Source organism: Neolamprologus brichardi, chromosome 12 (assembly GCF_056152115.1).
Source record: "Neolamprologus brichardi isolate AB-2024 chromosome 12, ASM5615211v1, whole genome shotgun sequence".
NCBI classification, from domain to species: Eukaryota; Metazoa; Chordata; class Actinopteri; order Cichliformes; family Cichlidae; genus Neolamprologus; species Neolamprologus brichardi.
Window position 1 is genome coordinate 23222411 of NC_142115.1, and position 13182 is coordinate 23235592.

At 41.1% G+C, this 13182-nt stretch overlaps 2 protein-coding genes across 6 annotated transcripts in view; both read left to right on the top strand.

The window, feature by feature from the left end:
* trim36 (tripartite motif containing 36) overlaps positions 1 to 5039 on the top strand; it is a 35236-nt gene extending 30197 nt beyond the window's left edge. For all 5 annotated transcript variants that reach the window (XM_087849199.1, XM_087849204.1, XM_087849200.1 and 2 more), the window contains 3 exons: positions 790 to 973; positions 1191 to 1304; positions 1731 to 5039. In XM_087849199.1, coding sequence (XP_087705325.1) covers positions 790 to 973; positions 1191 to 1304; positions 1731 to 2100 — 668 coding nt within the window. In that variant the 3' untranslated portion in view covers positions 2101 to 5039. The remainder of the gene's footprint in view (positions 1 to 789; positions 974 to 1190; positions 1305 to 1730) is intronic.
* Positions 5040 to 6396: 1357 nt separating this feature from the next.
* The window catches only part of ccser1 (coiled-coil serine-rich protein 1), a 127521-nt gene continuing 120735 nt past the window's right edge, over positions 6397 to 13182 (top strand). The window contains exons 1-2 of the mRNA XM_006789766.3: positions 6397 to 6562; positions 11645 to 12662. Of these exons, the coding sequence (XP_006789829.2) occupies positions 11670 to 12662 (993 nt within the window). The 5' untranslated portion in view covers positions 6397 to 6562; positions 11645 to 11669. The remainder of the gene's footprint in view (positions 6563 to 11644; positions 12663 to 13182) is intronic.

Genomic DNA, 13182 nt, shown 5'->3' on the forward strand with positions numbered 1-13182 from the left:
TAGACAAGGATTTCACCTAGGGGTTTGAACTTCTGGTGTATAACCCTTGAGTTGAATTTCTTGGATGTCAGGGTGCACAGAGAATATTGAATTCTTTATATAAAATCTAAAGAATGGAAACGGCTCAGGTCACTTTGCATACATATTTCAACATCAGTGATACAAAGTTTATCATACTTGAAAATGGGAATCTACCAGCTTGTGTGCAATATTTGAAACAAATGCAAAGCTAAATAAGACTGCATCGTTGTCTTTTCACACATTGGGTTAGCTTATACGAATATGATCATCATGCCCTAGTTGTTTAAAGGACTTCCCTAGACGCATGCTAATTAACTAGGTCTTCCCCAGTGTAGGCCTCAGATTGCAGAGAATGGCTGAGTGAACCAGCATAATCATGTTAGCTTGTATGTATCCTGGTGCATGGTAATCATGGCCTTCAGACTATTTATAGAATACATTTGCAGCCAGATGAGAAATGTAGGACATGGTTTCATTAGACTTCTCTCTGTCATGGTGTTATGATGATGGTGGTACTTGTAGTTCTTTATGTACATTTTAGGATTGTGTTATAGCACCCTCTTGTGTCAGTCTTTGTCACTTACCCAGTAACAGAATAGAGAAAATATTCCCTTTTACGTGAGCTAAATGCTCAATAAGAACTCTTCTTCTGAAACTGGGTCTGTTTGTCCCATTCATATTTCTGATTTCCATGTACTCTTCTCATCTTTGTTCACCCTTTTTTTATGTCCCACTTATCTAATTCTTCTATTGTCTTTTTGCATGCAGTGTTTGGTTTCCTGTTCAGTGACAAGTGTGGATTCAGCACGGAGAGGCTCATTCTAAATAAGAGACGGGATACTGTGGAGAGCGTAGCCGGCATGGCCTTCCTGCTCGCAGCCGAACGTGTGCAGACAGGCAGCTACATCGGACTAGATTACATAATTGGGGACACGGGCATCTCTCAGGGAAGGTATGCAAAACACAAACAACCAACACTGGGACTTGATACAAAAATCTCACTGAGCAGTAGATTTTGTTTCGTCAGTGCAAAGTAGGTTTAATTGCAAGATTTTCTTCCAGTTCCCAGGTTTGGTACAAATGAGCCCATTAGTGAAAGAATGGGCAAACTGGTCATCATAACCTCCTCTTTCTGAGGTGGAAAAAAATGCATTTTTATTTTTTTGCAGACATTACTGGGCCTTTAAGGTGGAACCATACTCCTACATGGTTAAAGTTGGCGTGGCCTCTGACACAAAGCTGATTGAATGGTTTCACAATCCGAGAGATACCAGCAGCCCAAGGTATGTGCAGCCATACCCCCCCCCCCCCCCCCCCCCTTATGTTGCTATAATCTATAGGCATGTGGTCTACAGGTGACAAATCTAACCATAACAAATGCAGTGTAGCGCCAAGTGTATTTGAGCCATACCTAATCCTGTGACGTAAGAGAACCAGTATAAACTCTTAAAGAGCTTATTGAGATGAAGCTTGGCCTTTTCAGCAAATTAGCCCATGTAAAGGAGAACATTACATAATGCAAATAAATTTGACTTCTATGGTAATTATGTGATGCATGCAAATTGATAAGGACCAGGCAGTGTTCAGACAATGCTTAGATGTTTCCTCCAGATCAATTGCCTGAAATTCATAAGTTCATCTAATAATAAAGTTCTGCATAAACTTTCCAAGTGCAAAACCAATCTTTACCGCTACCTTCCTTTTACCAGGTATGACCACGACAGCGGCCACGACAGCGGCAGTGAAGATGCGTGCTATGAGCTCTCCCAGCCCTTCACCCTCGTCACCTTGGGCATGGGCAAACTCATCATCCCGAAGGCTTCTTCATCGTCTAGCTCTTCCACAGCAAACGCACAGTCAGCTGACCCCGGCAGCCGCATGCTTCCTATGCCCCAGCGCTTGGGCGTATGCCTTGATTATGACGCGTGCCGAGTGTATTTTTACGACGCCGACACCATGAGGTGCCTTTACGAGAGGCAGGTGGATTGTTCGGGAACAATGTATCCGGCTTTTGGCCTCATGGGCAGCGGCAAGGTTCAGCTGGAAGAGTTCCTAGCCAGTAAGAGACTGGCCTTCTAAGGAGTGCATTAAGCCTGGAATCCATTTCATCTTTAGTGTGTTCTGGGAAGAGCAGGTTTTATTGACAGGGTGATGGAATACAATTCAGACCATTTTTGAAGGTCAAATCAGGCAGATGTGATTAGGGCACTTGGTCCTAATGTAGAAATGGGATCCCTGCCAGGGACTGGCCCTTTTTTTTCCCCCCAGTATTGGCATGTATAATGTATTACCCACACTAAGATAATGACGCTGAATATCAGTGTCCGCATACAGAGGTCTTCGGTAGTCCGTATAGATGTAAAAGGTCTTCTCTATATACCAAAGTCTCTGGATCTGGTAATTGTATTGGACCTGGTTTTATGATGAACTGCTCAAACTGAGTCTTTTAACATTAAACGCCTTCGATCTTCCTTTCCTTATTTTTTTTCTTTTTTCAGGTTTTGGTTTAAATAATGTTTGTTTCAATTAGTGGGTGGTTTGTATTTGCTTGTTTTCTGTAACCATTTACGTTAAGGTAGCAGCATAGGTGTAGATATATTCTTAGTGGACCTGAGAGCCTTGTAGCTAACTGAAGCTAACGCCTTTGTGCCTTTTTTTTTTTGGAAATGGATGAATTAGTTCTCTCTAGCAACCAGATGTTGACATTAAATACTGGATGTGAGGAATTAGTGTAGGTACAGAGGTACAGTTGGATCAGACACTGGCCTCATAGATATTAGGACTTATTTACTCTTTGTCACAAACGCTACTCCTCCTCACACTTATGTTTAGCTGTTTTTGCACAATAAAATGAGTCTTGCACAATAAATTTTAGTCTTTACAGCTGGATCACTACTTAGTTAGCGTAAACGTTGCCGATATACAGCTATCAGTACACTCTCACTGCTACCTTCACTAACAGATATAAACCCTGGAGTATTTACTGTGATTTGAGACTTTTTGTGTTTCCTGTTTTTGTCTTTTTGCTTTCACTTCTGTTGCACAGCACAATTTGACTTTAAACACCATAAAACTGTCAAGGTATCAGAACACCAGGTGCTTACTGTTTGATAGCTGCAAAGTCACAAATGGCTCTTCACCACTGATGCAGTGCCAGTTCTACTTTGGTGCTCTTGAGAACCAGCATAAGCTTTGACAGGTTTGATGCAAATGTTGCATGGCATTACATAAAAGTTGGGGGTCTTTTTTTCAGCCTGCATCTGTGAATCACCTAACTTTCTTGCAGTAGTGCCTTTTGTAGCCACTTACTATGGATCCAAACTTGGGGCTAGCTTTTAGGACCCAGTAGTGCTGTCTAACTCAAAGGCATGGAGCTAGTTGTAGACTAGGCACTGCTTTGGTGGAAATAAAGCATATTAGCCAAAGCTATTTTTGGTTCTGGTGCTGACTTGATTGCAACCCACATCTTTGTGGCCTCACAGCCTTTAGTTTCAGAAAAAAAAAAAACAGACCTAACTCTTCAGGTTCTTACAAAAAGTGCTATCACAAATTACACTGTTTAGTAGCTATGCTGTCAAAACCTTGCAAGTGTAGCATGTGTCGCTATCAGACGCCAGAGTGGCTGATTGGTTTTGATTGAATCGGCTTCGAATTGTTTTTTCTTTTCTTTTTTCAAAGAGCACACTAGACTGTTCAATAGGAAACCACATTTGTTTTTTGTATACACGCATACTGTATGTGGTTGCACCTGGGTGTGCTTGTACATGTGTATATATTTTGATTTCTGGAGGGTTAGGGTGATCGGTGTGTGTGCGTTTTCTCAGGTTTCTGGCCTCGATTGAGGCTCAATGCTACCTACCTCTGTCCATCAGGCCTGGAAAACCTTAACTACTGTACCTTTCCTTACAGAAACTAGTTTGATTTGATTTACAGCTGTCCACCTAACAGTGCAGTATCTGCCTTCTCTTTCATGTCACGTAATAAGCTGATTGCTTGTGTTTGCTTTTTAATTCCATGTACAGTTTAATCCGGAGTATATTATTTTGGGTGAAATAAAGTACACAAATGTTCATATAATCGGTTGGTGTTTTGCTTGTAGATCACTTTTAATGGAAATTACTGTAAGCAGATGTTACCTGGTTCAGTTGCCTTTTTTGGGAGACATTCTTGTTTTGGGTCTTAAAAACATGAAATTTGCTCTAAATTTTATCTGGATAGAAATTTTTAGTCTCAAGGTGAAATATTTAATTTCTCTTATGGTGCAAAGTTTTATGTTTATTTTCACTTGAGTCCTCAACATCTTTGTAAAACACTTCTATGCATTTATGAATTGGCATTTTATGTTTTATTTCCATCACAGAATGTATTCTTAATCACAGAACAAACTGAATGTCTTTAGGTTCTTAATTTTTCCTGAGTATGTAGTTGTTCCACTTGAGGGTCACAGCACACTCGTGTAGTTTATAGCATCCTGATACAAGACCTGTAATCGCAATACCACAGCTGACTCTACATTAAACTGCATCCTAAATAAGGTTTTGTTTTTGTTTTGTTCTTTTTGCTTACAAATTTAGAACCAAATATTTTTCAAGGCTGGCTCTCAATCTAATTCCAAGCTAGCACTTTAAAAATCTGTAGCATGTCAGCAAATGTTTGGCTCTGCAGGTGTGTGTGTAATGGGTGTGCAATATTATTACTGAATGGGCTGCAGAACTGAAGAGAACACTGAAATTTGCACTGCTAACATTTTCTAGGTTACTTTTGTGGTTTTAAAAAATTGGGCTTTAGCTTGATGCAAAGTAAATGTTGAAACTTTCTTTTGTAAGTGCAACACTGAGATTTTCTATCCTGTATATCGGTAACAGTGCATTACTTTAGAGAACTGTATGTGGTGTGTAAATGGTGGATTTCTGTGTGTACCACGTTAAAGATTTGTCAGTATACTTTGCTCTGATTCATGTAAAGGCTACACTTTAATTTCTTGTGTGGGGATTTTATGAAATAAAGGTAGTGTTTTTAAAAGCAGTTTTTCTTGTGATCTTGTTTATGTATTTATACAGCTGTGTGGTTACTTTTGTGCGTATTACAACTGCTGAATGAATCGAACACTGTCCCAGTTACCAGACTTAACTGTAACCGGGCTTGTGATGACGCTGAAGAACATGTTAAGTCTTCATGCTTTAACATAAAATCTTATTTGCAGTATGATTGTAGTCTAGATATAGTATGCATTGCAATCAACATTTGAGACTGGACCACAGCTTTTGGATAGTAGGGCCAGAATATGACAAACTTGAAACTATGGATCCATCATGCTCGTTGTGTTGGGGTTTCTTGGTCCACTTTGGGCCCTAAGTATCAGCTAAACATCACTTAGACACCAGTCTTATCAGAGTGTTATTGCTGACAATATTTACGTCTTTATGGCCAAATTTTAACCATTTTCTGATGTGTACATTTAATTTGAGCTTTGTGACAGAAACTTAGATGAAACTGGTTTCTTGAACGTGAAAATGAGGTAGCTGTACTCGAATGGCCTCCAGTCTCCAGATCTGTCCAACAGAGCGCCTTTGGAATGTGGCGGAACGGGAGATTAACATCATACGTGTGCAGCCGACACATCTGCAGCAACTGTGCGCTGCTGTCATGTCAGTGTGGACCAAAATCTCTCAAGGAATGTTTCCAGCACCTTGTTGAAGGTACACCACAAGAAATTAAAGAAGCTCAGAAGGTTAAAAAAAAAAAAAAGTGTAACCCAGTACTAGCAAGGTATGTGTCAGAGCCAGCATGTGTGAATCCTTTTGATAACCTGCACACTTTGGCCCACCCCTGATAATAACAATTGATCAGCTCATTCTCCAGTATCTAACAGTTTCACTTCTGAATTTTCAAACAGGGCTGTATCCAAAGATATACTGAAAATATATTTTTAGTGGCCTTTACCCTCATTTCGAAATGCTTTATTTTGTAAACGTCGTGCATTTCTCTTTATTTTTCAGTCTTTTCTTTTGTCTTATCTGTGCAGTGATACTCCAATTCCCATGTGTTAGCAATAATAAAATTAAAAAAACAAAACATAGCCTTCACATTTTAGCACACAAAAAATAACAAGTAGTCATTTAGGAAACCAGAACCCTGCAATCCTGGTATTTAGTGGTTTCTGACTATAAAGGCACACAACAGGATTCTTTTCTCTTTTTCTTGTGGTTGAATTCGCCAAAGAAAGACTGAATCGTCCAATCATCCACCTGCAGGAGGATGCTGGTCTGTGAGGGTATTGGAGGAGGAGGAGGAGGAGTACGGACGTCACGTTGTCCACGCTCGCTGCCCGTCGTCGCAACGCGGAAGCGACGAACGAGGAAAGGACGAATCCACGTCACTGAGGTGTCATATTGGCGTCAGTGCAACACAAGGTGCTACCTATCCCAGATATTTTAATTCATGTAGGTTATAATAACTCGTATGAGCACAAAGCGAAGGTATATCCATCTGTTTGTCCGCCGGGGGGTGCCTCGGTGGAGACTCCAGGATTCCTCTGAAGGTAAAATACGCACATTTGTGTGTTTGTCCGCTACCTGCTAGCCAGCCTGACCGGAACCACCGGACGGAGCCTGCCGCTGTATTTCCTCCGGACACCGCTGACCATTGTGGAGTAGAGAAAGCGATTCCCACTGCTTTACCGATTCAGGGTCGTGATGGCGATTAGCGCCAGCACTTCAATCTCCCGGTCTCGGTTAGCTAGTCGGGATTTAAGGCTTCACAAGGCTTCAGAGCGTTGTTGACGTTTTTCGGTTTGACAGTTGTCGGCGCCCTGCTGAGGACCTGCTGGCTGCACTCATTTACATCCACAATTCTTATCTAATGCAAATAATTTACAATCAGAAGCAGCTGCAGGCTGATTCACGGGCACAATAATAAATGAGCAGGGTCCTCTGAGCAGTTGTGAGAAGTGCAGGTTAAACTGTAACTACAGACGCTGAGGCCCATTCATTGTTGTGATTTTGAGCCCATCATCATCATCAACAGATCTAAGAAGCATGTAATTCAGCAGAAGCTTAAATGACCACAGCATTCATTGCTGGAGCTCATGAAAGCAGTTGTGAAATGCCTCCTGTGGCCTCAAGATTATCTAACATCGCTGCTTCACGTTAATAGAAGCCTTATTATTGTGCGTGGTTGGCACACAGCGATGGTCTGTGTTGGCAGATGGAAAAATGCTTATTTTGGCATGATGTACAGCACTGTTTACAACAGTATTTTGTGATCATGGCTCCAGTGATCCCGGTGCAGTGTATACCACTCCTATAAAAATGTATGTAATAGAGTGTAAGTGTGTTGTGGCTGAACTGCTGGATATTACAGGGTTATTAAAGTGTTATAAGTTGCTTGTGAGTGACACAGTTATAACATCATTCTGTTGCTGTTCATTCTGTTGATCTGTTTGCTCACATATTACTCCTATGCTTCATTAATCCTTCAAGTTTCCTATATGTATCCTGTTTCTCTCTAATGTTACTTCTGTTGTGATTTAAAAAAACATAGTTGCTTTTAAGAACCATCCACATGCTTATTTGAGTTTGCATTCTATCCACGATACACTCACAGGTCTTCCCTATTTAAACATGTACTGTCCAAATATCAGGCTGACGTTTATATAACAAGTTGCTTAGTTTATGTTAGGATATGTTTGCAGACTGCACTTTACTTATCTTCCATTCACTCTAGCAATGGTGACGGATTACAGTTCTCAGTTCCATTCATGGTTAAATTGGCATCCTATTGCTTAAGATTGTTTTTGGTTTTCTCCACATGCCCTGGCTTGTGGGAAAGAGGTGTGTGCGTTTATTAAATATTATCAACACAGACAGTCAGAAGAAGCTAGATGAGATAGATTGATAAAAGACTAGTTATAACCTTGGCTGTATCACTAGATTATTTGTAATGTACCACTATAGCTTGTAGTTCAAATCCAGTAGTATTTATGTTTTTCAGCATGGAGGTATTTGCTAAAAAATATAGGAATGTTTTTCTTTGATAACACTGTCTACAGCAGCATTGCAGCCAGCTTACTCCTTCTATGAAAACACACTTTTCAAATAGCACTCCTTCCCTGCAATCTTTCATTACATTGAATAGAAGAGTACGGTTTGCATTAACTCTAACATGTGGTTATGGTTTTGAAAATTATCGCACCCAGAACCTGTTTTATAGGAAACACCCATTTTTCACACCCTATACACACCTATTATTTCAAACCGGTGATCATGTACAGTATCAGTGTAAAATTACTCTGAGATGGGAGGGTGTCTTTGTGCCATTGTCTGCTGATTGTTAACTATTGTTGCAGGGTGTGTCGATAAGATGCCAAAAACCGCAGAGCGCTGCATGAGTAAAGTTCTTCATTCTGTTTTGGTTTATTTGAGGATTGTGATATTAATATATCACTATTGTTACATGGAGTGAAGGCCACAATGACAGAAAACGTAACCTATCATGTGTTTAATTTGGGAAAACTAGAGCTAGGGATCTAGAAACGTGCTTAGAAGTCTTTCTTCTCCAATTCAAGTAATTCTTGATTTAAGTGAACATCTAAGCGGACAGTTATATAGAAGCAACGCCAGCTCACAGCAAAACGAACACTTTGCATTCAGTTCAGCAGCTCTGAGACTAATTGCAAAGCAAAGGGGAACTCAGATTAGGTGAAGTTTTGCTTCCTTTTTTGTAGGTAGCCTCGCTTCATGAGCAGTTACTGAGCAGTGATGAGTTTAGGCAAATGCCTGAGTGTCTGTTAGCTCTTTTGAGCCTATAATGTAATTTTGTGTTAGATTATAGATGACAGCATGATTATAATAAAACAATGCTTCCAAAGGTAGTATTGAGTGAGTGTTTATTTGACATTTTAGCCCCTGTAAAGTCTGACAACAGGTTGTTTGCCCTTATTGTTAAATGAGAGAGGCGTTCTCAATCTGATTTAATCTGTCTAATTGGTTGTCTTAATCGGTTAGCCCAGAGTACTATGACCAGGTCAAATGGCTGTGTGGTGGGTTGAAAATCTAAAGCTACTAAACTGTTGGCTAATCTGAAAAGGAAGCGTTTGATACGGCTGGTGACCGCTCTGTCTTGACTTGCACGAACAGCTAGATGTGATCGAGGACAGACCCTAGCCAAATACGTATATGATGAGTTGTTATGCGTGTGATATTAACGCCGTTGTTTGGCAGTACTATTTATTGACTTCCTCTCTCTCTTCCTTTTCCGTTTTATACATTGCATTGAGTTAAATTGTAATTTAAAATTTGCATCACATTTAGAATATGAGAACATTTACTTTCAGGTAGGTGACACTAATAATACGCCACTTCAGAGTGGAGAGTGTTAATGTAAGCTTATTAGGCAGAGATTGAAAACAAAACACTTCAGGAGCTCTTAGAGAGGTCGGCTCTTCAATAGTACAGGGACTGCATAGTCACTGTTACGCTTACTGAGTGCAAAAAAACAATGACAGGAGTATTTGCTCAAATGAAAGCCTTCCTTTATGACTCAAAAAGGGGAACTTTAGTCAGTTCCTACTAGCAGTGGGGCATTGTGTTTACTCAGAGACTCTCTTTGTAAGATCATGTGAGGAACATTGTTGTAGGCTGACGCTCTAATTTTGTATTCTCAACAGCCAGTGCAGGTGAGAGGGTGAGCTATGGGCCAGGAAGTTATGGTTGGCCATGAGTTGTACTCATGGCCAACCATAATAGATTTTACGCGCTGTTCAGCGCGTAAAATCTGTAAATCCATTACTGAATTCTTTTAGGGGCATTTTTTCCCCTTTATTTAATAGTGAGAGGAGAAAGACCAGGGGAACACACACACAGTGAACCACTAAAGAGCCACAGGTCATTTCAACCATATTGCGTATGGCTGAAGGTGATACTGGACGTCATTTCCTTACCCCTCCTAATTCAAGTGCAGAATCCTAGCTATGGTGGTCAATGTAGGATAAACAATTAAGTGAAGCTTGCTTCTGTGATACCGAGGTGAGCTCTGAGGATACGCTGAACTTTTCTGTTGGTAAGCGCAGAAAAACCTCTGTTAGCTGCTGTTAGCATCTGTTAGCTGCTGTTAGTCTCTGTTAATGAAACATTTTTTAAAGTTGATCTAGCATTGTTGGACTCAGATACTTAGTGGATAAAGTCTTGTATAATGTGGGAACGTAATCAAATTGTTTATTAGAGGAAAAGTGTATATTTATGAGTACAACATTCTTTTTTCTATCAAATGACCTTAAAAAATGAACTTACTGTACCTGTAAATAACTGTGCTAAGATTTGATCTTTTTCTAGTACATCCATACAAAAAAAACACCCTGAAAGAGCGCTTAGGATATTTTGTAACTCTCTCTTCTTCACTTCCTTCCATTCTGTGTTTGTCTGGCTCTCCCCTTGGGTTAGGTCTGTCTGCACAATTTAGTTGTCAAGTAAATGTTAATTGTAATGTGTGACATGTTAAACAGAAATCAACCCTCCAGGTCTCATAGCAGATCTAATAATATTCACGTAAAAGACTTTCTTTACATGCACTTCCAAGTGAAAATGACGTTTTGGGGCAATAAAGAGCCTTTTTTACTGTTTGATCTTATGAAATATGAGATGTATCAGAGCAGCAGTTTTTTTGTGAGACACGCCAGATGACCTTAAAGTAGGGATGCGCTAAAAGTGAAGTTCTCGGCTATTATTGATGTTTTTAAAAGAACAATTTGTCCAGTAGCCGATGCCAAAACAGATGTTATTTTTTGGTTTTCTTGTTAGTTTAATCCACTTTTGTGCTAGAGAGAAACAAATAAATTCTCATTATAAAAAAATAATTGAACTATTTTAAAGTCTTTCACCCCTTCATCCCTCCTGTCTTCAGACATTTAGCAAGCCCCGAACTGATGTGGCTCAACAGATGAACATCGACTGCTGCTAGCGCTGAATGTTATCTGACAGGCTGATGACAGACAAAAAGGCCTTTTACACCCAGAATTCCTGCTTTACCGAATGAAAAATACTGCCTCTCATTCTGTGAGATCTCACACCTTTGTGAGAGTGTTAGATCCGTCTTTGTTCACATGTACTGATGTACAATAAACAGAAGTAGACTTCAGCTAAGCCCCTTCAGTATGCTGGGTGTATTCAGACTTGACAACCACTTTATTTGTATGGAATAAATGTGAAATGAGATTTTGTTTTCTTTTGAGCTCTTTTGAGGCAGGTGTTTGATTAAATTTTTCCATTAGAGAAAGTTCACACATAGACACTAGGAGAAATGGTGTAAACAACACTGTTTTGGTTTAAGGAGTCATTTCACATGCCCGATTTGGGGAAAAATCTCTTAAGTATGACACTTTTCCCATATCAGAATGGGTAAAGATGCAGCAGCAACTTTAAGAGTGGGACATGTGAGCAGTTTGTGAAGTTAAACTCCATTTTTGAAAAATACAATTGTGCTCCAAGGGTTAATGGACCGGACTTTGAGAGTTCTTAGCTGCCACATAAGGGTTTGGCACCAGAGAAGAAGTGGTGTATGCCATGCAGTATTCAGGAGTTGATGAATGGTTTATTTATTAAATGTTTCTGTCTGCTTGTTCTCTCAGAGTGGCCCACTGCCTCAGCTTTTAAATGGGTGAATCAGGCTCACGGCGATCAACTCTTGTTTCCCGCCTGCCAATCTTCCGCCGCAGCAGCAGCAAGAGGCAGGAGTCCCTTCCCTCCTCTCCATCTTCAGGCGGAGTGGGAAATGGCGTCCACACCTCCTCGCCTTCCAGCACCAACTCCAGCTCCGGCAGCACCGGGAAACGGCGGAGCCTGTTCCGCACGCCGTCTCTCAGCTTCGCAAGTAAACGGAACAGCGATCCACGTGTCCAGCCTATCAACCTCAACCTCACACCGCCGCTGACACAGAGCACCGATGCCAACGGAAATAATCAGCAGGCAATCAGCACGTCGGTGTCAACAGGGTTCAGCGATGGCGGCGGACGGCCCAAGTCACGCCACTCATTTGGATTTGGCAGCCACAAGCAAAAGAAAATCACACGCTCTCAGACTGAGGACTTTGACAAGGCTTCATCATCGTCCTCTACGACCAATCGAAATGTGTTCATCAACTGCATCAGCAGCTCGGGAACCAACGAGGGCGATGACTCCGGGATCCTCGATGACTACAGTGGCGGCAGTAACAACAACAGACGGTCATCACGCCAGAAGAAACAGCTGCTTCCGAAGTCTTTCTCAGCTCACCAGCGCTTCTCCCGGACATCTGATCATCACAGGCCCCCTGAAGTGAAGCTGGAGCCTCCCAGCACCACCGCTACCATCACTCCAGGGGCAGGAGGGCTCACCCCAGGATCCTGGCCTGGTGAACTTGGTGCTGGTGGTGAGAGCTCACTCCAGTCCCCTATGATATCAGAGGATCGAACCACAGCGATCACTCCTTCCGAGTTCATTCCAATCACTGAAGACTCTGTATCTGAAGTAGATGCGCTGCCAGCTCCGAGCCCCGGATCGGGTTCAGCACCAGAACCGGCCTCTACACCAGGGGTAGATACGGAAGCTGCTCCACCCGATCATCCACCTGTTCCAGAAAACTTCAGCGTGGCTGTCTCTACCTCCCAGGTATCATGTTTGTTTTGTTGAAGAAGGTTTAAAATCAAATGGGGTTAACCAGTATAGACTAACAATGAGTTTAATAACACATAACAGCTTTTATGATAAAAACGCACCACATTTAAATACTAAGTAATCGATCTGCATGTAATCAAATAGAACCAAATAAACCAAATAAAAATGTTAGGGCTTCAGGAATACAGCTGCAGTTGCTGTTAAATGCAAAAACAAGAACAAGCACAAAGGACGAGTATTTGTGACCACTGTTTGGAGTGTGTGAAATATGGAATAAAAGTTGAGCACCGGGCATAAAAAATCCTTTTACTGAAAGAGCTTAGGCATGAAAAAGAAGACTAGTGCATGTCTGAATTCTGCCCTTCGCATTTCACACCTTTACGCTCACAACTTTTCCTCCTTCAAAGCATTTATTCAGAGATATTATTCTGTTTTACTGCCAGCTGAGGGAACTTCAAAAAATGAAAGCATTCACTTTCCTTTATGGCTTTAGAGTAGTAAAGACTGCATTATT